The sequence below is a fragment of the Pongo pygmaeus genome, chromosome 4, assembly GCF_028885625.2.
Source record: "Pongo pygmaeus isolate AG05252 chromosome 4, NHGRI_mPonPyg2-v2.0_pri, whole genome shotgun sequence".
NCBI classification, from domain to species: domain Eukaryota; kingdom Metazoa; phylum Chordata; class Mammalia; order Primates; family Hominidae; genus Pongo; species Pongo pygmaeus.
The window spans coordinates 152,418,058-152,442,792 of NC_072377.2; the positions used below are offsets into that span (position 1 = coordinate 152,418,058).

The 24,735-nt window shown below is 37.4% G+C and overlaps 1 protein-coding gene across 1 annotated transcript; it reads right to left on the bottom strand.

Moving 5' to 3' along the window:
• Positions 1-9,781: 9,781 nt before the first annotated feature.
• Positions 9,782-24,468, bottom strand: SPINK1 (serine peptidase inhibitor Kazal type 1). The gene is made up of 5 exons (XM_054489688.1): positions 24,407-24,468; positions 16,734-16,979; positions 14,806-14,837; positions 13,225-13,331; positions 9,782-9,906 (listed from the first exon to the last, which is right to left on the bottom strand). Exons 2-5 carry the CDS (start codon positions 16,786-16,788, stop codon positions 9,861-9,863), a joined length of 240 nt encoding a protein of 79 aa, XP_054345663.1. The 5' UTR covers positions 16,789-16,979; positions 24,407-24,468; the 3' UTR covers positions 9,782-9,860.
• Between the last annotated feature and the right edge of the window lie 267 nt (positions 24,469-24,735).

The following is a 24,735-nucleotide window of genomic DNA, read 5'->3' on the forward strand; positions in this document are numbered from 1 at the left end:
AGATAAAACTATAGGCCAGGCGCGGTGCTCACGCCTATCCAGCACTTTGGGAGGCCGCGGTGGGAAGATCACAAAGTTGAGAGATCGAGACCATCCTGGCCAACATGGTGAAACCCTGTCTCTACTAAAAATACAAAAATTAGCCGGGTGTGGTGGCATGTGCCTGTAGTCCCAGCTACTCAGGAGGCTGAAGCAGGAGAATTGCTTGAACCCAGGAGGCGGAGGTTGCAGTGGGCCAAGATTGCGCCACTGCACTCCAGCCTGGTGACAGAGCGAGACTCTGTCAAAATAAATAAATAAATATATAAAGTTATAATAAGAAACAAAGACCAAAATCTGTGTGACCTTGGAGTACACAAATTTTTTTAATTTCCATTTTTAACTTAGATTCAGCGGTACGTGTGCAGATTTGTTACAAGGAAAAATGTATGAAACATATAAGTACAACTGATAAAATGAACTTCATTTTTATTAAAATTTTTTGCTGTCTGAAAAACACCACTAGCACAATAACAAACAAAATGACACACTGGGAGAAAATAAAGAACACTCACAACTTAATTATATGACAAACCAATTTAAAAATGGGCAAAAGATTTTAATACTTTACTGAAGAAATGCACAAAATGATTCTCAACATCATTAGTCATTAGAGAAATAAAAATTAAAACTACAATGAAATATCACTATACATACTTGCTAAAATAGCTAAAGTTTAGAAGATTGACAGTATCAAGTGTTGGTTGGGATGTGGAGTAACTATAACTCCCATACATTGCTATGGGAATACAAAGTAATACTGCCACTCTGGAAAACAGTTGGCAGGATTTTTTATCAAGTTAAAAATACACTTACAATATGCTCCAGCAATTGTACTTTTATGTGCTTACCTAGGATTAATAAAAATATATGCCCACACAAATATTTGTATGTGAATAATCATAGCAACTTTAATCATAATAGTTGAAAAATGTTAAAATAGAAAGTTGGAAACAACCCAATTACTCAACAAGAGATGAATGGATAATAAATTGTGGTATCTTCAAAAATAGAATACTACTGAGGAAGAAAATAAGAAGAAACTATTGATACATACAACAATGCAGATGAATTCCAAAAAATGATACATAAAAGAAGGTGAACACAAAAGAATACATAATGTTTACCCCATCCATGTAACATCCTAGGAAAGGCAAGTAATGTTTAGTGATAGAAAGCAGATTCGTGGTTGTCTGGAGTTGGAAGGAGTGGTGTTGACTACAAAGGAGCAAAGGGAACTTTTTGGGGTGATAGAAATATTTCATTTTTTCAAATTACAATGAGATTTCATAAGCATATATGTTTGTAAAAACTCACTGAACTGTAGAAGTATACAATATTTATATAAAGATTATTTCCTAAGAATGTATTATGGTGATATTTTCCAGCTGAAAAGGTGATTGCATTATCATCATTACAGATCCTCGATAAAATTTAAGTTGTTTTCATTACAGATTATACACCCTATTTTTAAAGAGGGGTGTGATATATCTTCATAAATCTAAACAGTAGTCCTCTCCTGACCTTTATTTTAGAGTCTCTTGAGTTTTCAGACATAGAATTCAGCAGGTAACATAAGCAGAGTGAGGTTTATAGACATTTGGTTTATCTGCACTGGGCCCTAAAAGAATTAATTCCAAAGCACTCATCATCTTGAATAGATGTGATATTCCTTACTATCAATAGCTTCTAATTAGCATTTTAAAAGCCTTCTAAATGAAATATAGCAGATTCCTTTTTCTTTTTCTTTTTTCTAATAGGTAAAGGAGAAAGATTTTTGATGCCTGATATTTGGGACACTAGAGAGAATATTATTTAACAAGAACAAAAACAAAGTTAGTTAATTATTGTAGCACAGTAAAACTGTAGTTGCAAAGGTGAAATCTATGTTGGATATTATTTATGAAATTTTAAGAAATCTAATTTGGCTTTTGAAGATCATAAAAGTACAGATACATAATACTCAGTGAAGTAAAAAATAAAAAATCAACACTGAATTAGTAAAGACTTTTTTTCCCTCATGAACATGTTCTGATTCCTTTTCAGTGTTCTACTGTTCAAAATTTCATTACAACCTCATTAAATGAAAACATCTTGTTAAATTCTTTAAACATTTGCTCTGACCAATTTTCAAACGGAAATTTTCAGCTAATATGAAAGGTAAAACTTACCTCTTAAAAAATGTTCAATGCTTCAGTATTCTTGATACAGAATTAACTTTATTTATTGAGGCAGTATATTGATAATGTGCTGTGATTGTATAATGCGGGGTACAAAGATAATTATTTGGGAAACTAAAATAAACAAACAAATATGCACACACTTTCTTGTATTTCAGGTTGACTGCAATTACTGTTAGAGAAGAAGCATCAAATTATTATGGGAATATGGAAGAGATTAGTTTGAGAAAGCAAGAAAAATTCATGGAGGACCCCACAGCTGAGTTAGGTGACAAATCAGTGAGTCTCACCTCAAGTCAACTGATCCAGAGTATCTGGAAGTTGTAGTCTATTCATCCAAATTGTAAAGAAGCTCTTCGGGTGATTCTTATGCATTCTAAAGTTTGAGGACCACTACTGTAAGTGACAGCACTTGTGCATGTGATATTTACTAAGTAGGTAAAATTTTGATAGGTGAAAAAGGAGTGCAGAAAGATAATTTAGCAGGAAAAATGCCTAAAGACTGGAACACTTGATGTTTAATATTATTGAGGGCCTATATCACCAGAAGAGATTAGGACTTTCTTTAGTAGACAGTGTGTAGCCATCACAGGTTTTTCATTAGAGCACTACTGTAATTATTTTGTAGTTTAGAAGCATTCTCTGGTTTGGGATGAATTGGCGTTGTTCAGTGGGGCATGTAGGAGGATGTGTTGGAGGCAAGATAGGCTGAGCAAACTTGGGCAGGTAGAACCCCTGGTCTTTTACATTAAACCATGTCAGAAGTAATGCTGGGCTTAAAGAGGATGAAGAAAAGAGATCGGATTGGAAAGACAATAAGTTTTAGGAAGAGTCCATTGTCCAGATTCCATGGAAAATTTTGTTGGTCCTTGATTTTTATCTGCTAGATACCAGTTGATTTTCTGGTGAGCATGGGGTGGGGAAAGGGATTATAGTATTTGGCTAAGAAACAGATTTATTGACTCCATCCCAATACCACCCTCAGGATACTTAAAAAACTAAGAGAAGGGAAAAAGTTAGAAAAATCTGGGGAGTCCAGGGCTTCTGCAGCAGCAGAGATCTTAAAAAGACATCTCAGAAATTGGCAAGCACACAGATGGAGTAAAAAGTGGAAAGCACTTGATTCAGATGTAGAGAATTAATAAAGGGTCCCAGAGGAGGTGATACCTGTGTTCTGCTAGCCAAGAAAAAGTTAGACAGATGGATCTTGTGTATGTGTGGGGGAATGCGTGTGTTTCCCTGTGTGTGTTTGTATTGTGGGGAAGTAAAACAAAAAGGATGATTCAATCAGAGAAGCAGGACAGAGGACAGAGAGCATGACATGTTCAGGGAACTTGGAGCAATTATTTTTCAAAGAAAGGGAGGTCATCAGTGCTGTTACAGAAAGCAGAGGCGACAGCAGCAGTAAATGAGATTGACAGACAGTGTAACATCACGGAAGGTCCAAGGAGCTCTGCAGTTTGAGTAGTTCAACCCTTGAGGGAGTTAAAACCTCAGTTTTCTCATTCCTAAATGAGGATCCCAGGACTCCTTGTGAGGATGCATGGGAAATATTTAATACATGGTCTGGCACATAGAATTTTACCTGGAGGTTAGCTCCTATAATTTTTATTATTCTTTATTAACTTTCACCTTTTACTAATTTACATCTTTAAGGTTTGGAAGTTAATCTTTATTAAGTCATTCTTTTAAGTATTTTAAAGATCCCTAGAATATAAAAAAATTTCAAAAATGTAGATGTAAGCTTTCAAGAAAAGCACATAGAATTCTTTCACTAAAAAAAGTGTTTTTTTTTAAAAACCCTGAAATTTAGCACAAACATTCAAAATATAATTTATTGTGCATCTGTGCTTCCACAACCATATTTACTATAAATCTTACCAAAATTTCACGGTCTTTCTCTCTACTTCTCATTCCTTGTCTATTCAGGTGTTTATGTCTACATTTTGTTTAATTTAATAATATGCATGGCTTTTTCTGCCTTTTTCCCTCTAATTTCTACAGTTACACATTTAAAGTTTTTTTTTATTTCTAACACAACTTTTCCTCTGGTGACTTCTAATTCCTAATTTTCTCTTATTTCTTCTTCTCTTCTTTTAACACGGGCTAATATGAAGCCAAAAAATTATTATTTATTTTGTATTACACCTTTTATTCATGAATACAAATTAAATGAGTTGAATAAGTTATCCATTATCTGTCAAAAACAAAGTTAAATCACAAAGAATTTTAAGAGTTTATTGTGAGTACAAAAGAATAGTTCATGAACTGGGAAACCTCAAGCTGAAGAATGCATGAAATTTCCATTTAACAGCAGTTCCAGCACAATTTATAGAGCCTGAAGGAGGAAGTATTTTGGCCTTTTTCATGATTAGCTGTCATATATTTGTTTTTAAGGCAACAGAGCCTGTTTAAGCTGATTTATCTGTAGCTACTGGTTTAATTTCATTGAACCATGCTGAAAAGGACAAAATGCTAATGTCTATGCTTTGTTTATGTTCAAGGTTAAGATTTCAGGGAAATCAGGATGATTAAAATTTTGGTTACACAGCTGTGGGCAGTTGACCATGGTGTAATCTAAATTGTAGCCTCCATTTTTATTTATTTATTTTGAACACATCTAAAAGGCACCTAGCCACAAATAGCATCCCAACCAAGTAACAAGGATTTGACTTGATCTCCAGTCAGTCTATTTTGTTTGTTTTCACTATTTCTTGGCTTTTTAGTGACTTTTGATTTGTTTAAAAGGAAACGATCTACATTATTCCGTTTTTGTGAACGTCATTTTGTTATACACATATTCCATATTTTTAGCTAAAAGTTAGCTTTTGTTTAAACAATGAAAGAAAACAAAGGATCTCTCTGCACTGGATTGTGAGAGTAAAAAAAAGCAAAATTGTTGGCAGTGCTAGGGCTTGGAAAAGTAAAAGCTTTGCATGGTTTTTAATTTAATAGCTTCCCTTGTTATGCAACTAAATTGTATTTGTACATAGGTGGAATAAACTAAGGTTTTTATGGGATAAATTGGGTCAGAGAAATGGAAATAAAAGGACAATATTTTTCAAGTTCTTATTTTTCAGGAGACTTAGTATAAATTGTATTTTAAAATGTTTAATTTCAAACACATTTTCTTCTCCAATGGGACAATTTTTTTTGTTTGTTTTCGATACACTGTTCCTACCAGATAGCTTCATATTTCAAATGTTCTGAAACCAATGGAGGAAACTGTACAGAAATGTATTGGCCCCATGACTATGCCCTCTTGGAGTTTACTTGCAGTTCTGTGGTCCTGTATTTAATGAGGATTATAGTTGTTTTTTCATCCAGGAATGGGGAATCTAATAGTGTGAGCTGGGTTTATTACCCTATTCCCTCGCAGGGCTAAAAAACCCTTCTTAGTCCACAAAATTCGTCTTCAGCCATTACTCTTGAATTTCTATTTTGGAGGCATGGTTTATAATTCTGGAATTTTTTGCAATTAAAAGCAGAGAGATTTTAGTCCAATCTTGTACCCAGTTGAGGAATGTTTTCTACAAAATTATGCAACAAATTATTACCTGAAGAAGTAAATAATGCAACAAATTGTTACCTGAAGAAGTAAATAATGCAACAAATTATTACCTGAAGAAATAAATAATGCAACAAATTATTACCTGAGGAAGTAAAGTTTCTGTCATAGAAATGCTTATATACCAGGAGACAATTGGTAACTGTTTTAGTGAGCCCAAAGGATTATAAGATGAATAATAACAATAACAATAACTAATTATTCTTGAGCACATACTATATGGCAGGCATTGTGTTATTTGCTCTATGAGGGAATTGTTATTATTAACCCCTATTGGAGATGAGGAAACTGAGACTTTGAGAAATTCTCCAACTTCTCCCAGGACACAGGGCTTGATGGAGGCAGAGCCAGATTCAGACTCACCCTCTCTAAATCAGAGCCTCTGATCTTAACAATTATAGTGTACATTTTCCCACTGAATGAAAATTAGTATCTCTTTAATCTCCACCCAATTAGTCTAAATTCTACCTTTTGGGGCCAACTAGATCATGTTAATTCCTCTTCCCCATTCATTTATGTACCAAAAAGAATATTAATTAAGTATTTCCTAGGTGTTTGATATTGTCTTTGAGCCTGTAATACAGCAGTGAAAAAAAGGATAAAATTTCTGCTTTCATGGTGTTAACATTTTAATCCCTTAAATCTTTTGAAAAGACCCACCAAGTTCTAAGGGTTTTCCTTTCCTGAGCCCAAATTTTCCTACTCTTCCAACCACTCATCATGGAGCAAAATTTCAAATTCTTATCAATATTGGTAGTTTCCTTCCTCTAAACATATTCTGGTTTGTAAATCATCTCTTTTAAAACACAACTACCTGATATGGTTTGGCTCTGTGTCCCCACCCAAATCTCATGTCAAAATCCCCAGTGTTGGAAGTGGGGCCTGGTGGGAGGTAATTTGGATCATAGGGGTGGATTTCTCATGAATCATCTAGCACCATCCCTTTGGTGCTGTTCTTGTGATAGTGTTACAGGACTTTCTCCTCAGTTCTTCTAAAAACTTGGTTCTTGTCACACAACCAGGAAAGATTAGGCTTGTGGACACATAGAAGGGTGAGAAAAACGGAATTTATTGGGCAAGAAAGGAAAAAGAGAAAAACTTTCAAACTTTCAGTAGAGCGAGAAGGAAGCCTCTTATCCAGCTTCTGCCCCACCACACAGGAAATCAAGAGGTTGGGCTCCTCCCCTCTGCAAAGGGCATGAACTTCTGTGGCTCCATGTCATTTTCCCAGCTCAGGCTGGTCGGAGGTTCTCCAGGGAGCCCTTTTTACTTGGCTGTCTCAACAGTGAGTGAGTCCTCCTGAGATCTGATTGCTTGAAAGTGTGTAGCACCTCTCCTCTCTCTTGCTCTTGTTTGGCCTATGTGACCTGACTGCTCCCCCTTCACCTTCCACCATGATTATAGGCCTCCCCAGAAGCTGAGCAGATGCCTGCATCATCATGGTTCCTGTATAGCCTGTGGAAGCATGAGCCAATTAAACCTCTTTTCTTTATAAACTACCCAGTCTCAGGTATCTTTTTTTTTTTTTTTTTTTTTTTGAGTTGGAGTTTCACTCTTGTCACCCGGGCAGGAGTGCAATGGTGCAATCTTTGCCCACTGCATTCTCCACATCCTGGGTTCAAGCGATTCTCCTGTCTCAGCCTCCCAAGTAGCTGGGATTACAGATGCCCACCACCATGCCTGGGTATTTTTGGTATTTTTAGTAAAGATGGGGTTTCACCATGTTGGCCAGGCTAGTTTTGAACTCCTGACCTCAGGTGATCCACTCGCCTTGGCCTCCCAAAGTGCTGGGATTACAGGCATGAGACACCATGCCGGGCCACAGGTATTTCTTTAGAGCAATGGGAGGACAGCCTAATAAACTACCATACATGAACATAGCAATCCACGTGCTTTCTGATGGGTCAGAGAGAGAACAGAACCATTAAAGACAGAAAATTTGGGTTAATGGGTTCCTTCTGCTTATCATCTCCAAGCCTCGTCTCTCCAGACTTGTAGACTGGTTCAATTGTACATGAAAATTTGTAGCATTCAATTATTTAAATTCTGTTTATCATGGCAAAGGTCCTTAATATTAGGGATGTCCTTCGAGTGTCCTCTAGCATCACAGACAAGGTGTTGGAAGCCATCTTGCATCCATAACTGCTGTTAGCGTGATATTTAATGAGAGCTGTTAGATGGAGGTTTGGCTGAGGCACTTGGCAGACTACAGCATCCTCTAGTGGTCAGATTTAAACCTCCAGACGTGTATATTCTGAATATCACAAGAAATTAACCTAAACCTTAGAGTGTCAGGCAACTGTGTTTGGCAAGTGTGCAATAGCTTTTGACTGGTTATTTCTGGTTCAATGGGTGATCTATTTCTTGCTGTATATGAGAAAACCTGCTGTATCTCAGGCTCTGTTAGCTCTCTACCCAGTTTTCCATTCTAGGCTAGTTCTTCATGAGTTTGGGAATTCAAGCTGCTTTTTCATCTTCTTCCTCCCCATCCCCCTCCTCCTCCCCCTCCTCCCCCTGCCCCTCCTTCTCCTTCCCCCTCTTCCTCCTCCTCTTTCTTCTTTCCTCCTCCTCCTCCTCTTTCTTCTTTCCTCCTCCTCCTCCTCCTCTTCCTTCTCCTTCTTCTCCTCCTCCTCCTCTACCTCCTCTTCCTCCTCCTCTACCTCCTCTTCCTCCTCCTCTACCTCCTCTTCCTCCTCCTCTACCTCCTCTTCCTCCTCCTCTACCTCCTCTTCCTCCTCCTCTACCTCCTCTTCCTCCTCCTCCTCCTTCTAATAGCTGTACATACCTTTTTTTTTCTTTTGGGGAACTTCTTTAGTTTTATCTGATTTGCTTCCCTGAATATAAACACATAGTCCTTTTTAATAAGAAGGTGTTATCTAAAGTTTCTGTAGAAAAAATAGGCAATGAGTAACTCACGTGAGGTGATTGTGGCTTAATGGAAGAAGCATTAGACTTGAAGTCAGTCCTGTATTATAATAAAAACCTAAGCCTGTCGCTTTGTTTGCTTGCAATATTAGGCAGGTGATTTCACTTAGTTCTAAGTTTACTCATAAGATAAGGATAATCTTATAGGGTTGTTTTGGCCCACACATAAACCAAAGTGCACTGCACAAAGGTCTCTTGATCAGTTCATCCGGTCTATGGTCACTTTTTTCCTTGTCAGATTATCTTTTGGGAATGGTTTGATAGCAGAAGAGACCATTCCCAATGTTAATCCAGAATCAGGCCTCCCCACCTACCCGCCTCAGGTTAGCACAGCACAAACCCATCAGGCCCTATGAAGCAGATCTCCCAGGGAAGCACAAGAGGAAGTCCTCCATCCAAGCCCCGGGTTACCAGGGACAACCACAGGCTCTACTTTACCACCATTCACCTTAGTAACTAATGGGGAACTGGCCCTGCTGGGGAAGAACTAAGGCTAAGTCCAGAAGCTGCTCCATAGCCTTGTTAAGAAAATGTACTTTTTTTGTTTGTTTGTTTTCTCAATGATTCAAATCTTTTTGAGACAATTATGTCTGACCCAAAATCTACATTCTGAGATAAGTGGAAAATCTCAAAGACTAAACTCTATTCCACCATATAGGCAGCTCTATGACCATGCACGTAGACCTGTGCCAGCCACAATAGATGCTCAATCGAATCCCAAGGAAACCTAAAGGAGTTATTTCAATCAGCAGACTGTGATGGGTAACATGTTTCTGGACTGGGTATTTTCCAATTGTTCCTTAAAATAGTAGTCCAGTCCTCAAAGAAATACTTGTATTCATGATCATCTGTGCTCTGCCATTTAATATCTGCAATCACATTTTCTAAGGCAGTGACCTCAGGATGTGAGAAAGATGAGGAAAGAAAAGGAATTGTGAGGGAAACCCTGTCTGAAATTACAGGATTCCTGGTGTTTTTAAAACTTGGTCTATTCTGAGTCTTGCCAAAGTCCCCTGACCCTGGTATAATCAAACATACCTTTGAGGAAAAAGCAAATGGAAGCAACAGGGGATATTCAGATACATTTATTCAACAATCAGGCCAGCCAGGCCTCGCGGTGACCTGATGGGATTTCAAAACCTTGGTTCTCAGCAAGGCCCAGATTTTTGAATGAGGATAGAAGTCTGGCGCTTCCTGCAGTAGAGATTAAAAAAAAAATCAGCTTAAACTTTACTGATGAAAAAGTGACTATGGGAGAAAAACAGGGGGAAAATAACAGCTTCATTTAAAGTTGGAGAGGCTTGAGATTTATAATCTTTTCTCTGTCTTTCATTCATTTATACATTCACTTAGTCATTAATTCATCAAATATTTATTGATTACTGTTGAATACACTAAGGATACAACAGAAATGAAAAATATCTGTCCTTACAGTTTTTACAGATCTTGTGGGGTGTTACAGTGAACCCCTGAAATTAAACTCAAAACCATTGTTGCATCTTTTGCTCCTGATGCCTCTGCCTTCGCCACCAGGTTTCCATCTGAGCTGATGCCTGAGCTATTTTTGAACCTTCTAATTGATTGACCGTTCATCTTAGAGCTCTGGGGATTCATATCTGTGAGGTCTCACAAAAGTAAATCATATATTTATTCCACATGATTCCTGCCAGTTCTAAACATCCTCCCCTCCAGATAAAACCTCTCTGTTCACCCCACACTACCATTACCAAACCAGTTTTCTCTTCCCTCAACTAAATATCTCTAAATTTTATAACTGTTCCCTAGAAGACTGTTTCCAGGTCTTTAATTTTTCTAACCATTTTTTCTTTGAATGTACAGGCTTACAAAAATTCTTCTACTTCTCTATTACTGGAGGACATCTGACTTCCATATATCTTTTTTCTTTTTTTTTTTTTTTTTTTTTTTTTAAAGACAGAGTCTCACTCTATTGCCCAGGCTGGAGTGCAGTGGTGTGATCTTGGCTCACTGCAGCCTCCACCTCCCAGGTTCAAGTGATTCTCCTGCCTCGGCCTCCCAAGTAGCTGGGATTACAGGTGCATGCCACCATGCCTGGCTAATATTTGTATTTTTAGTAGAGACGGGGTTTTACCGTGTTGGTCAGGCTGGTCTCAAACTCCTAACATCAAGTGATCCGCCTGCCTGGGCCTTCCAAAGTGCTGGGATTACAGGCATGAGCCACCATGCCCAGCCAAACTCTTTAAGACTTTTTAATGCTTTCTTGTCCCACAATCATTAACTGCTCATTAATACTGATTTCCAAATCTGTTAGCATACATAAGCACACACACCTAAACAGAATAAACAAGAGTTGCTATGCTGTTCACTCTAGTTTCATATATTCACTATCGACATATAGCTATGTAAATTTAAATTAGTTTAGATAATATTAAATATTCAGCTTATCAGTTTTACTAGCCACATTTAAGTTAGTGTTAGCCACATTAATGCTACTGTTTTGTGGCTAGTGGCTATGTATTAGACAGCATAAACATAGAACATTTCCATCATTATAGAAGGTTCTATTGGAAATGCAGGTTTATGGAAAAGAATTTGCTGGTGCAGATTCCCTATGAAGACATAGAAGGAATAGAAAAAGTGTTTATTGAATATATTTGCCAAGCACATAATCACCAAAAAGACTGATTTGCAAGCCCTTGTTTGGTATTATCTACTTGTCTCAAACTAGGGTCAGTGTCTGGCTTTAGTTACTAGGTAATAAGTTTGGGACTTTTAATCAACAGTAAAAAAGGCAATGTCATACATTAGGAAATATGTTGTATTTGAGAAAGCAACATTTTGTCTTTAGACCTAAATTTTCTTATCTGAGAAATATAGGAAGAGAGGTCATATTTTCTAGCATACAAATGTGCCTCCCATATTTACATATTTTTGAACAAATAGAAAGAATAAGCAGAAACTCAGAGGTTTCAGAGACTAAGCAGATAGGGTGTTCCAGCCCTCTGCTAATATTTTTCTAATGTTTTACTGTAAATGTTGAGTGGCACTTGGAAATTTCCCTAGTCTCAAAGCTGTTGTTCTCTTGCTTTCTCCTACCATTGGATGGAAATATGATGTTTGAGCTTAATGTCAAGAACATGGGTCATGAGAAAACTAACAGGTGGCTTCAAATTCCTTTTACAAGTCTTAATTATGGAAACAGATTCATTACAAAGTAGAATACCTAATGTTTTGGGTCTAAAACTTCAGGATATTAGACCTCTCATCCAGGGGGCCTATTTCCACAATACTTGCTAAACTCTGAGAATTTTCCGAAATGGTTTAAAACAGCCCAAGAAGAAGGTTTGCATTACAGAAAAGGGAATTTATGCAGTAGAAAATAATGGAAATTTAAACAGTCATTTGAGCCTGAGTCAAAGTCTTTAATATCAAGTCAATCTCAGAAAAACTAAAGTCACTCGTGGAATGCCTTTTATTTGCTTTGTTCATTCCACACCTTTATTTAACCTGGCATGCTCTTTTGATATTGCCAAAATTCAGAGCTCTATTTAAATGGCATTCTATTCTTTTTTTTTTCCTTTTTTTTTAGATGGAGTCTCACTCTTGTCACCCAGGTTGGAGTACAGTGGCACAATCTCAGCTCACTACAGCCTCTGCCTCCCAGATTCAAGCGATTCTCCTGCCTCAGCCTCCTGAGTAGCTGGGATTACAGGCGCCCACCACCACAGGGTTTCACCACGTTGGCCAGGCTGGTCTCGAACTCCTGACCTCAGGTGATTCACCTGCATCGGCCTCCCAAAGTGCTGGGATTACAGGAGTGAGCCACTGCACCCGGCCAGCATTCTATTCTTTTCGCGGATCCTTTCTTGGCCCCTTTTAATAAAAAATATGTATCTCTGCTTCACTCCTGTCACACTTTATTTACACCTCATCTTCTGGCATCTGCCCCAAGTTATAAGAAGCCATCCTATATGTGCTCATGATGTTTTCTTAGTTATAAGCACAAGTAAGACAGGGAATATTAGCATAATGCTTGACACATGCTAAGGTTTCAGTTGCTGAGTGAGATAGGAAATCTGTGTCAAATCTATTTCTCCGTATCACATCACCTACTTATGGGCACTGAGTAAATGAAGCTTTACTGAAACTGGCTTTCATATCCATGAGTAAAAATACATTTTTGGTTATATAATCTATATAATTTATATTTGCATAACTGAGGGCTTTAAAAAACACAATCATTGCAACCACTAATAATTTTTTTTAATTAAAGGTATTTTGTGTGTATAAGATTTATAAAAATCCAAGCTATCGACTATTTTGCTGTAAAAAATGTAGGCTTTTATCATACAAGTGACTTTTAAAAAATAATATTTAATGCTAAATATATAAAAAGGAGAATAAGAAAGAGATAACTGTTTTTGGATAAAGTAAATAGTTTGCTTTTCTCAGGGTGAGATTCATGTTATCAGTACACTTGAAGATAACTAACTTAAAATATATAGTTTAAAAGAAACTCAAGTTTGTACTCACCGATTTTCAAAACATAGCACGCATTCATTGGGATAAGTATTTCCATCAGTCCCACAGACAGGATCATATATCTTGGTGCATCCATTAAGTTCATTGTAACATTTGGCCTAAAAGTGGAATTAAACAGACTCATTTCCTATTATTCTCCATTCTTGAGTTCATAGCAAAATCTCTGAAATGGTTTTAATTTCTCTGGGGGCATAACTGTGATTGGGAGAATGATACTGTGTGTTGTAAGAGAAATAACCTAAGATCTGGAGACAGAAAACCTTGTTTTAAGTCATGCCTCTGCTATTTCTAAGCTGTGTGACATTAGTAAGTCCTATGGCCCTTCTGAAACTCAGTCAGTTTATCTGCAAAACGGTGATGATATTACCATTTCCCACCTATCTCATAGTGTTGGTGTGAGGTTTACACGGATGGATGAGATAATGTTCAAGTTTGCAATTACTGCGGGTGCCAGCATCTCTCACGTTGGCCACATCTTGGGGCATGTTCTTCCTTGTACACTGTAGTCCACACACACTGGTCTTCTATTAGGCACTTAAAGGCACTAGGCATCGTCCAGTGTTGGAAGTCTTTGCATTCTACTCTAGTAAGAGTTTATAATCATCAAACAATTGTCGTTGTCCTAGACATTGTTCTAGTGCTTTTTACATATTATTCTGTTTAAATCTCCTAACTATCCTGTGAACTAAGTATTATATTCTTCTTCAGGTGAAGATAATGAGGCATAAAGCAATAAAATTAGCCAAGGCCACCCAGCTAAGGAATTCCTAAATTCAGAATTCAAACTTAGTCAGAGTTCCTGAGCTTTAGCTCTTAACTACTTTATTCTACTACATCTCCCCACCAGTTTTGTTTTACTAACACTCATTTTTTTTTTTTTTGGCTCAAAATAACTCCTCACTTACTTTAGAGCACCCTCCCTGATCTCTCTAACTAGGCTAAGTTCCTAATGGCAGCAGAACTTTTTCATAACACTTATCACAAATGTAATACTGCATTCATTCATGAACTTTTGGTCTATCAGCTGTCTCCGACTAGATACAAATGTACTGAGAACAGGGACACTTCTTCCTCTGGTCTCCAAATTTACTGAAATTACCTTTTAAACAAAAAAATATGAAAAGGTTAGAGTTAGAATATTTTTCTAGAAGAAGAACCTAGTTTATTATTTTCTGTTGTTCATTATAAATTAGAGCCGCATCTTGGTGATTGGGAGAGCTGCATGCCAACATGGTCAAATTGGCTGTAAGGAGGAAGGGCTACTTGGAGTGAAGTTGAGAAGGCTTCCACCCCAAATACTTGTCTACAGCTATCACTAGTCTATATAAAAACCCCTTCACAGCAAGCACTATAGGACTATATGGAACTTGCTTATACATCAGTGAAATTGTCCTTCAATATACGCCTGTGGGTTGGAACTACTATTACCATTCGCATTTCTCATGTTAACCCTGCCTAGCATTCATACTCCTCTTAACTTCAGGCTAAACTGAAAGGTGACAGCAAGGCTGCATTTTTGTTGGATCAAACTGTTCCAGTCTGAGAAATAAGAAATTGCAAATATCTCTTTACCTCTCTTCCCAGGGAGTCAGCTCCAGTGTTACCTAGAAATAAATCAGATATGGTAAGTTGGGTCCTAAACGAGAGAAGTCAGATCTATTCTTCATCAGAATTCTCTGCTTTCATTGCAGACTGTGACTTCTTTACTAGGCTCTTTCATTCCCCACCCTTTCTGATTTCTATAATCTTCCAAAAGTATCTGACTAATTTTCCTGTACCCATTCTTTGGCAAAATCTTAAAAAGATTAAGTAAAACTTTGATAATGACCAAAGGATCTCGATTTGATGTTTTTGGAAGTTGATCTATTTCCTTGAAAATAGAAATTATGCATTTACTGCTGGAAATGAATCAGGCACTGAGCAAATTATCTTTTGAATCCTCACAAACATTCTCAAAACCAGTTACTAGATCTTTAATCTCACAATTAGTGAAGTATAATTTTTATCTCAGTTTACAGATGAAAGTATGGAGAGTTTTTATAACTAGCTGTGAAACAGTTATCATAAGCAGTAACCAGGTCTTCTGATGCAAAGTTAGCTTTTTCAATTACATTTAAATTCCCTTTTGTAAGTATTGTTGAAAAAATAGAGTTCTTTTGCCAACTCACTATCAGTTCCCAAAGAGCTACTTCCAACAATTGCATCATATGGACTATGGGTCTAACTCACATTTGTTGAATTTTCAGGTAGTCAAAATAGCTAATCTCTATTCCCCCAGAAAATAGCAGAGGTTTTGCTGACAACATATAGGAAATGATAACTGTGGATAAGTTCATGGAAGGGAAGGGGAACTAATATGACAGCAATCAAATAAGGAAACATTCCTGAAAATTAATTTTAATATCATCAATCTTTGAGGTGATCTGAGCAAAGAGGTAGTTCTTTGTATCTAAATGTAATGAAAATTAGTGAGGCATCTATGAGCTTGGAGAATTTCCCCTGGGATAGTCAGAACTTGATGTTGTTGGGGGCCCACTGGCTTTTAGAATCTAGTTGAGTCTAAAAACTGAAGAGCAGGTGCTCATCACAGGCATCTATTTGTATTAATTAACATGCATGAGGAGGGGGAAAGGAAACACTGACTGCTGCCATAAATATTCAGCAAATACAACAAACAATATTCTTCCTCTTCTTAGCAAAGTGCTGATTTGGCTCTCCACATGATCCTTCACTACACGAGAGGTGAAGTTGAAAATGTTAACCATTTCCAGTGATAAAAAGGAAACTCATCTTGGCTCTGTGGGTTCAGAGTTGTCTGTCAACATTGTCAAGACGCAGTTGGGGGTATATGTGCACCATCTATTCAAGTAGAATATTTTCTTTCAAAACGTTCAAAATGTGTAATGTAAATACATAAAATGCAATTTTTGTATTTCCAGATACTAATAAGAAATATCAGGAATTGAAAATAAAAAATTCCCTTTATATCACATATATTAGCTATTCAGGGATAAATCTGACAAACTATACATGATTCAAGTACACTGAAACCTATACAATAAAAAAATAAATTTTTAATCAGTCAAATTATGCCTTTTATACTGAATAACTGGAAGCCACTTTATCTATTTTATGCAATCCCATGAGAATTTAAAATTTGTAATTTGGCCTTACACATTTACAGAATTAGAAGTATACTTAAAGTTAAAATATTTTTACCCTTTTTTCTCTACCATATCCCAACAAAGGGTCAGCCACATCAATAGAGGAAAACCATTTTATTTCTGGGAAGTTCTTACTAGTAGAATCGTTTTCCTTATAGTAGGTTAAACATCCCTCTTAAAAAATAATTCTTACCTGTTGATTTTATTTCATCTCATTAGGTCCAAAACATCTCTCAAAGACTAGACTACATCAAAAGTCTAGAAGATAATGTGATTCACAAAGCAACAGGTCAAAATGGTTTTATTTAAATTTGAAAAATATGCAAAAACACTTACCAGATAGACTCAACAGGGCCAAGGCACTGAGAAGAAAGATGCCTGTTACCTTCATGGCTGAAGTTCTGCGTCCAGAGGTCAGTTGAAAACTGCACCGCACTTACCACGTCTCTTCAGAAGCCTGGGACTGGAAGGGTCATATGGCAGATGGTAGCAAGGCCCCACCTACTGGGCTATATCACAGGTCTCCCTGGTTATTAATTGACTCTGTGTCGTAGCCTGGCCTCCAGGTTCTGGGAATGTCACCTGTGTAAGAAAGGTGAAAGGAGCCAGGTGGGCCTGAAACGTGCAAGGCAAAGATTCTGTCAGGAAAACAGTTCTGGTCGTTAGTTTGATCCCTAACTCCCTCTATGGCTGTGGGAAAGTCATTCCCTTCTCAAGCCTGTTTTCTCACCTGTAAGGTGAACTCAAAGGTCCCTTCTACTCTGTAGTTCTGGATAGATGAGCAGGTATGGATAGCTACTAGAAAGAATTTTATTCCAAGTAGGGTAAAATCTCTCCATTCTTTCTTCCTTTCCTCCGCTCTTCCTTCCTTATTCTTCTTTCTCTTTTCTCTATTTTTCCATCACTCATTCACAAAACCTAAAGTAGCTGATGGAGTGGCAGATGAGAGGGAAAGAGAGAGCAAGAGAGAGAGAGGACTCAGTTCCCTAAAGCGTGTATTCTGGAGCTAGAGGGTGCTTGTTGGAGCCACTTTTGCTGTGCTTCTGTGTATTCATCTGGAAATTAAAATAATAATAACACCTAACTCAAAGGGTTACTCTTTCATCTGAGAATATGTGCTGGGTAAAAGAGAATATGTGCTGGATATCTACCATGTGTTATTAGAAGAGAATTCTCCATCCTCCCTCATGTTTTGGTGTGTCTTATGAGTAGAGGTACTGATAACCTTTGTTTCAGACTATCTTTTTGAGGGTGTTATATAACAAATGACCTTAGAAAATATGTAATGTCTCCCTCTGCATCAAAAGGCAGGTTTGTTTGCTGTTTAATGTAATAAAGTTAATATCTCCTTCTAGGGCAAAGACCATGTTAATTGCCTTTTACACAAGATTTCGGGTTTTTAAAAGCTTGGCCTTGCTTTCCTTTAACACACTGTACTTTCTCTGCAACTATCACTTAATGCCCCTTACATTGGCCTGTGGAAATTGGGGCTTGGGAAACCAGAACAAATTCCAATACTCTGGCTGTTGATATGAAATAATTAAGTCTCTGAGCCAGGAGTCTGTGCCTTCTGCCAGAAACCATTATAATGTGGCAGGCTAACTTCTTAGCTTCCAGGGAGGATAAAATCTCAAACCCTTCCCAAGTCATGACAAGAACTGTATTTATCTCTTGAGACAGATCAGTAAATAAAAATAACAATCTCTGTCTTCATGGAGCTTCCATTGCATTTTTGTTGAGGGACGCAAGTGACAAAAAATAGTAAGTGATTATAAAATATATCAGATAAATATTATGGAGAAAAGGACAGGAAGGATAAGGGTGCTGGAGGGTTAAGGAGATATGTATCGTAGTGTAATCAGAGAAGGTCTTGCTTTTCAGGTGATATCACACAGAGACATGAAGGAAATGAGGATTTGAACTATGCAATTATTCCAAGGATGTGCATTCCAGACAGAGAGAATAGTAAGTGCAAAGGTTCTGAGGCTGACGCTGGTTTGACATGTTTGAGAAACATCCAGGAGGACAGTCTGGCTTGAGCAAAGTGATAGAGGGCAAAATGGGAGACGAAATAAAGGAAGAAGTGAGGGTCTAGATCTAGTGCAGGCTAGAGTAAGGACTTTGGTTTTTATCAAAGGGAAGCTTTGGAAGTGTTTAGTTCTTGACATCACTATTTGGATGTTTTACAGCTACCTCAAATCTAGTATGTTCCGTACTACTATTTTGGTCTTTCACCACAATATTTTTGTCTCTATTCTCCCTACAGCTTCTTTTCTTTCCAGTAGATCACTCAAGCCCAAACCTCGTTGTTCTCCCTGATATTTCCCTTTCCCCTTTCTATGCATCATCTTCCACACTTAATTTGTTACCAAGTTCTCTTCTTGGATTCGTGTTCAAAATAACCTCAATCCCGGACACTTCTCATTAGCTTCCACTGTCATATCTAAGATAAAGCCATCATTTCTCCCCTGGGTTTCTGCATTTCCTGTAAAGAGATTCTCAATATTTGTTGTTATTTCTTCCTTAAAGCTGCTGCCCATAGAACAGTCAAGGGATCTTTATGGACTGCAAATTTGATCATGTCTCTGTCCAGTTTCTCATTGTTCAGAATGCTCAGGAAGAATTTAGGTTCTGCATGACTTGGCTCCTTTCTATCTTTATTCCCCAAGAGATTCTTCCTTGCTCAATCTGGTCATTTCCTTGCTATGCTGGTCATTTCTCTGTTACCCTTTACTAGGACCAACAAAACAAAATAATACAAAACAGCTTTTCACCTTCTAAGGTTAAAAGGTTAAGTGGTATTTTCTCAAGAAGCCATTCTTTCTGGGTCTTCCTTTACTTCTTTCTGCATCTAGATTAATCCCTCCTATTGTATGATTTCATAAAACCCTTCATTGCACTTAAAATAATTCCAACTCTATAGCTATTTGGATGATTATTATGTAATATCTCTTTATTTTTAGGGAGCAAATACAGTTGCTTTATTTATTGTAGCACCTAACAAAGTGTCTGGAAAATAGTTGATACTAAATAAATATTTGCTAAAAACATAAATTAAGTGATAAATGTATACATTTCTGAAGACCAAGGTTTATACCTTGTTCACTTCTGTGTCTCCAGTGCCGATTGAGTAGCAATTTCATTGGTTCATCATTCGGCCTTTTATTCATTCAACTATTAATATATTCAAATATTCATCAAGTCCTTACTATATAAAAACTTTTGGCTGAGTGCTAGGGAAATGGATATGATGTCTGCCTTCATGGAGTTTAGTCTTAGCATTGATAGATATTCGTTGGATCATATTTGATTTGATTTGAGATGAAAATATGTTTGTTCTTTTCATCTCAAATCATTATTTAAATAGTAGTTTTGTGACCAGTAAGAAACTTCCAATAACCACTGTTAAGGAGGGTTCATTTATGAGAAAGGGATTTTTTTTCTTGGGTCTCACAAGCAGTGTGAGGAGAAGGGAATTGGCTGGGATCTGGTCACAGAAACTCATTAGATAACAATAGTAGTAGTAATAACTTTAGATTTAGGCCTGCCTGATGCCAAAGCCTGGACTCTTTTCACCAAACAGTGCTTTTTAAATATTTTGACTGTGAACCTAAAGTAAAAATTTTGGGTTATGGCCTAGTATACGTATTATATGTAGACATGTGAGCAGACAAATACAGTTGTTAAAAAATAAAACATAGTCTTATTATAGGTGAGGACTCTTGATAGATTTTTTTATTCTATTCCATCTCAGTTCACCAATCCTAACCTGTGATTAGATAAAACATTTCACTTCAGAAACATATCCTATGGATCCTAGACAATCTTGTTTTTTAAATCACTACAATACTAAGATGAATTCTAGTTAAAAACTGGCCCTAAATTTGTGATAGGGAATGGCCCTTTGCAGACAACAAGTTAAAGAGGATAAACAAAACCCATGGAGAAAGGGGCCTGTCTCCAATTACAAATCTGCCATTTCAACTGTGACATGAGTGGGTAAAACCATTTTCTCAGCTACAAAAATACACATCATACAGTGTTCATTTGGTGTGAGAATAAACCGAGAAACCATAAGTAAATATTGTGCAAAAATATTATTCCTCACACCTCCAGGAATTATAATTGCTAGCTAGTAATAATATCACCCTCCTTCCATGAATTAGAACAATAGAAAGTATATTGAGGCCTCATACGATCAATTCTTGACAGAATAAGTATTGTTTGCCCCGGGAGATGAGGAGTGCATTGACCAGAGAAATCCTGCTACCATGTTAGACTATTAGTCATATTGAACATGTTTACATTGCTCAACCTTGTGTACATTTTTTCCTTTTCTTCTTTACTGCTCTGAGTACGTATTTATGCATGTCTATCTTTGGGAACTCAAGCAAACATATTATGACCTATTCCCCTCTGATTCAAGGACTAATTATTCACCTGAGTAAAGAGTGATGACAAAACTCAAGAGAACTGCTCTAATGGATGTTGATAATACATGCTGGAATGGGGATGTTGGGCTGGCACCTGTTGATTTTCACATTCTGTGCCGAAAGTTTAACCGGTAAGAAAAAAATGACAGAAACTAGAGATATACAGCTTATTATATTTAGCCTGACATTTGGAGACCTCCTTGACGTAGTTGCAACTTAACTCTTCAACTTTTATCTTTCATTATTTAGGGAACTTCATGGCTTTTCATAAATGACCTCTTGTTTTTATTCCACTGCTTGTTCTCCAAATAGGTCGCATGTGTACCTATTTGCTGTACCCATCCTCTACAGCTTGGGTAAAATGTCTATGGTGCTTGATGCAATTAGGAATGATTTACTCACTTTCCTTTGCCTCTCATAGCAGTTTGTAAAGCTATCATTTAATAATTACATTGATTACATCCTCCTCATCATCATTATCACTATAGCCAATACTAATATTTTTCAAAAGCTTCTATTCATCAGTCACTGTAGTATTTTATTTTCATCATTTTAATCCTGATAGCATTGTTATTTCTCTTTTATAAGAAAGGAAACCGAAGCACAGAAATTTCAGTTTTCTTGTTCCTGGTAACAGATTAACAGATACGGTATTTATTGATGTGTGTGTGTGTGTGTGTGTGTGTGTGTGTGTATGTGTGTACGAACTTAATCTTAATATCATGGTTAGAACATTGGATTAAACTCCAAGAAGCCAGGATTCTTAATTTAATACTGCCACACAGAAAGGGTTGCCCCCTCATCTATGTAAACCCTGCACTTAAGCGTGTCTCTGTTATAGCACATTAAACTAGAAATTCTAATTTTTCATTTTTCTTATTTGTCTCCTTTACTAAACTCCTGGATGTCATGATCTTTTGTCTACACAGTCAAGTACACTGTTAGAGTCAGTGGCACCTGATAACATGTGTGAAATTCATGCCTTCTAAGCATTTGTGGGCATAGTAGAATTTAATAAGATTGCAAAGAATTGCATCACACACTAGGCAACAAAGTATTTTAAAAACATGTCAGACTTTAGAACTACTCGTAACTGGAAGTCTTTCTTGGTCATTTCCCGCCAAGCAGTAGCCAAACTTGCAAATGTTTGTTACTCCTTCTTCATTCTCTTTTCTACCCTCTCCAGCCAGGAATGAAACAACCAGTTTCTTTCCTTGCCTAGAACAGAAACAGATGACACCTTGGCTCTGGAGATACCATATCTAACAAGTTCTTTTCAGGATATTTTCCCAAAAAAAGACAGTTCTTTCCCTAAAATAAATTCTGGTGCTAGCTGTAAAGATAATAACATTTCCAGCATGTCATTTAATGATTGGAAGTCTAATCTTTGCAGAATGACAGACCTCAGTTCAAACCTATGTGAAACTTTGAGCTAAACTTCACATTTATGACCCTCAATTTTCACAATTTTTCCTCCAAGTACCCTCAGGCTGGATGGGTTTTAAAATTCAGATTTTTTTGTAAATTTTAAAAAAGTTATATGATGCAGTTCAGAAAGCCCAATGGTGCCTGGCACAGCACCCTTTAATCAAATACACCAATAATTCTTCGGCAAAACGTATCATGTAGAGAAAATAATTATCCTTAAATCATCTCTTGACAGATTTTGCTTTCAAATGAGTTACAAAATGAAACACAAGAAAAACTTCTGAAACAAAACAAAAACAAAACAAACCCCTCTGTGGGGTTTGAAATGATGAATTAGGGACTGTGGACCTGCAGATACTTCACAGAGTTGTTATGAGGAATTAAGAGGATAATGCCTTTATGTAAGGCTCATAGCTCACACCAGGACAACAAGGGGTTAATGAGTGGCTGTGCCTACTGCTACTATTGTTGCCATATGGTGGCTTATGTCAAATTTGGGATCAACTGCCTGCCCTTTCTCTTTCCTTATATTGGTGTAATCTTTCCTTATTGTATGTTCAATTTATAGGAAACTTCTGAAACTTCTCTTACATTAACTTCTTTCTTTCTTCCTTTCTCTTTCTCTCTTTCTTTCTTTCTTTCTTTCTTTCTTTCTTTCTTTCTTTCTTTCTTCTTTCTTTCTTTCTTTCTTTCTTTCTTTCTTTCTTTCTTTCTTTTTTTTTTTTTTTTGAGATGGAGTCTCACTCTGTCACCTGGGCTGGAGTGCAGTGGCACGATCTCGGTTTACTGCAACCTCTGTCTTCTGGGTTCAAGCGATTCTCCTGCCTCAGCCTCCTGAGTAGCTGGGACTACAGGCAAGCACTGTGGCACCTGGCTAGTTTTTGTATTTTTAGTGGAGAGGGGGTTTTACCATGTTGGCTAGGCTGGTCTTGAACTCCTGACCTCAGGTGATCCACCCGCCTCGGCCCCACAAAGTGCTGGGATTACAGGCATGAGCCACTGTGCCCAGCCACATTAACGTTTCTTACAGGGACAAGCCATCCGTGTTGGAGGCCACCTGTCTTGGACCCACAAGAGTTTTATGAATGCCTCCCATCAGCTCTTTTCACTGAACAGACCTCTAAGTCTCGTTTTCCAGAAGCTTTGCTCTTCTCTCAACCTGGCACTGATCCCCTACAGCAATCATTAACTAAATGTTCAAACATAAGACAAGGAAGCATCCAGTTGAGAAATGTGTTTACTGGAAGAAAAAACAAATGTTTCTTGTAACATATGAAAATCAAAGAAGAATTCTGTAGCTAAAGGTAGTAGTGTATATCTGGGGACAAAAGGTCAATTAATGAATAACCACATTTCAGATAAGGAAACATAGAATGCTGTGGAACAACTATAGCAAGAGGGAGAGTGTATGAAGATCATAAAAACAATTTCAGTAGATTCTGGCTTCTGGTCCCATACTCTTAACCAAACCTCTTATGTCTTATTAATGAATTTATTCTTGCCAATTCATATGATCTTTTTTACTTTTTCTCACTTTTCTAGATGTGTTGTATATGTCTCCAGACTCTAGTTGGCTTCACTGTACTGTGAAACATTTCCACATAATGCCCTGATATAATTTCAAACTTTTATACTTTATAAAACATATCTGATTACTTTATTTTTTAACAATTCTCCTTTCCCAAATTTCTCCAGTTCTCTTGAGAGCATAGCCATTATTTCAAATCTTTGGTTTAGAGTCTCCTGGGGTCTTATTCTTTGCTTTTCCATGGCTCTTGATCTAATCCATCATCAACTTTCCTAATTCATCTTTCGTCTACATTCATCTTTCTATTCATCTTCCATCACTCTAGGCCTACAGTATTCCCCATGGTTCCCCATGGTCTCTCCTACTTGCTATAGGCTATCCATCTCATGGTCCTGAAGAGGGAGAGGACCTGGATTGATGAATTGATCTGCCTCTCGCCAACACTGTGATCCCTGTCTCCTCTTTCCCTCACCAGCCTCCTATTTCCCCTAACATAGTCACTGGATTAGTCTGCTCTCATGCTGCTAATAAAGACATACCAAAGACTGCATATTTTATAAAGGAAGGAGGTTTAATTGACTCACAGTTCCACATGGCTGGGGAGGCCTCAGGAAACTTACAATCATGGCAGAAGGAGAAGCAAACACATCCTTCTTCACATGGCAGCAGCAAAGAGAAGTACTGAGCAAAAGGGAGAAAAGTCCCTTATAAAACTATCAGACCTTGTGAGAACTCACTCACTGTCACAAGAACAGCATGAGGGTAACCACACCCATGATTCGGTTACCTCCCCACCGGGTCCCTCCCATGACACATAGGGATTATGGGAACTACAATTCAAGATGAGACGTAGGTGGGGACACAGCCAAATCATATCAGTCATCAAACCGTATTAAACCTACTTGACTCTATCTCCATATTTGTTTTGCTGATTCTTCCACCGTTCAGA

What these genes read in the sequence shown, in the direction of transcription:
- SPINK1 (XM_054489688.1), bottom strand. Translation starts at nt 16,788, where the DNA reads ATGAAGGTAACAGGCATCTTTCTTCTCAGTGCCTTGGCCCTGTTGAGT. An exon ending in GGCCCTGTTGAGTCTATCTG is followed by an intron (nt 14,838 to 16,733) that starts GTAAGTGTTTTT and finishes ATTTATTTCTAG; the next exon opens with GTAACACTGGAGCTGACTCC. An exon ending in GTGCTATGTTTTGAAAATCG is followed by an intron (nt 9,907 to 13,224) that starts GTGAGTACAAAC and finishes TCTCTACTGCAG; the next exon opens with GAAGCGCCAGACTTCTATCC.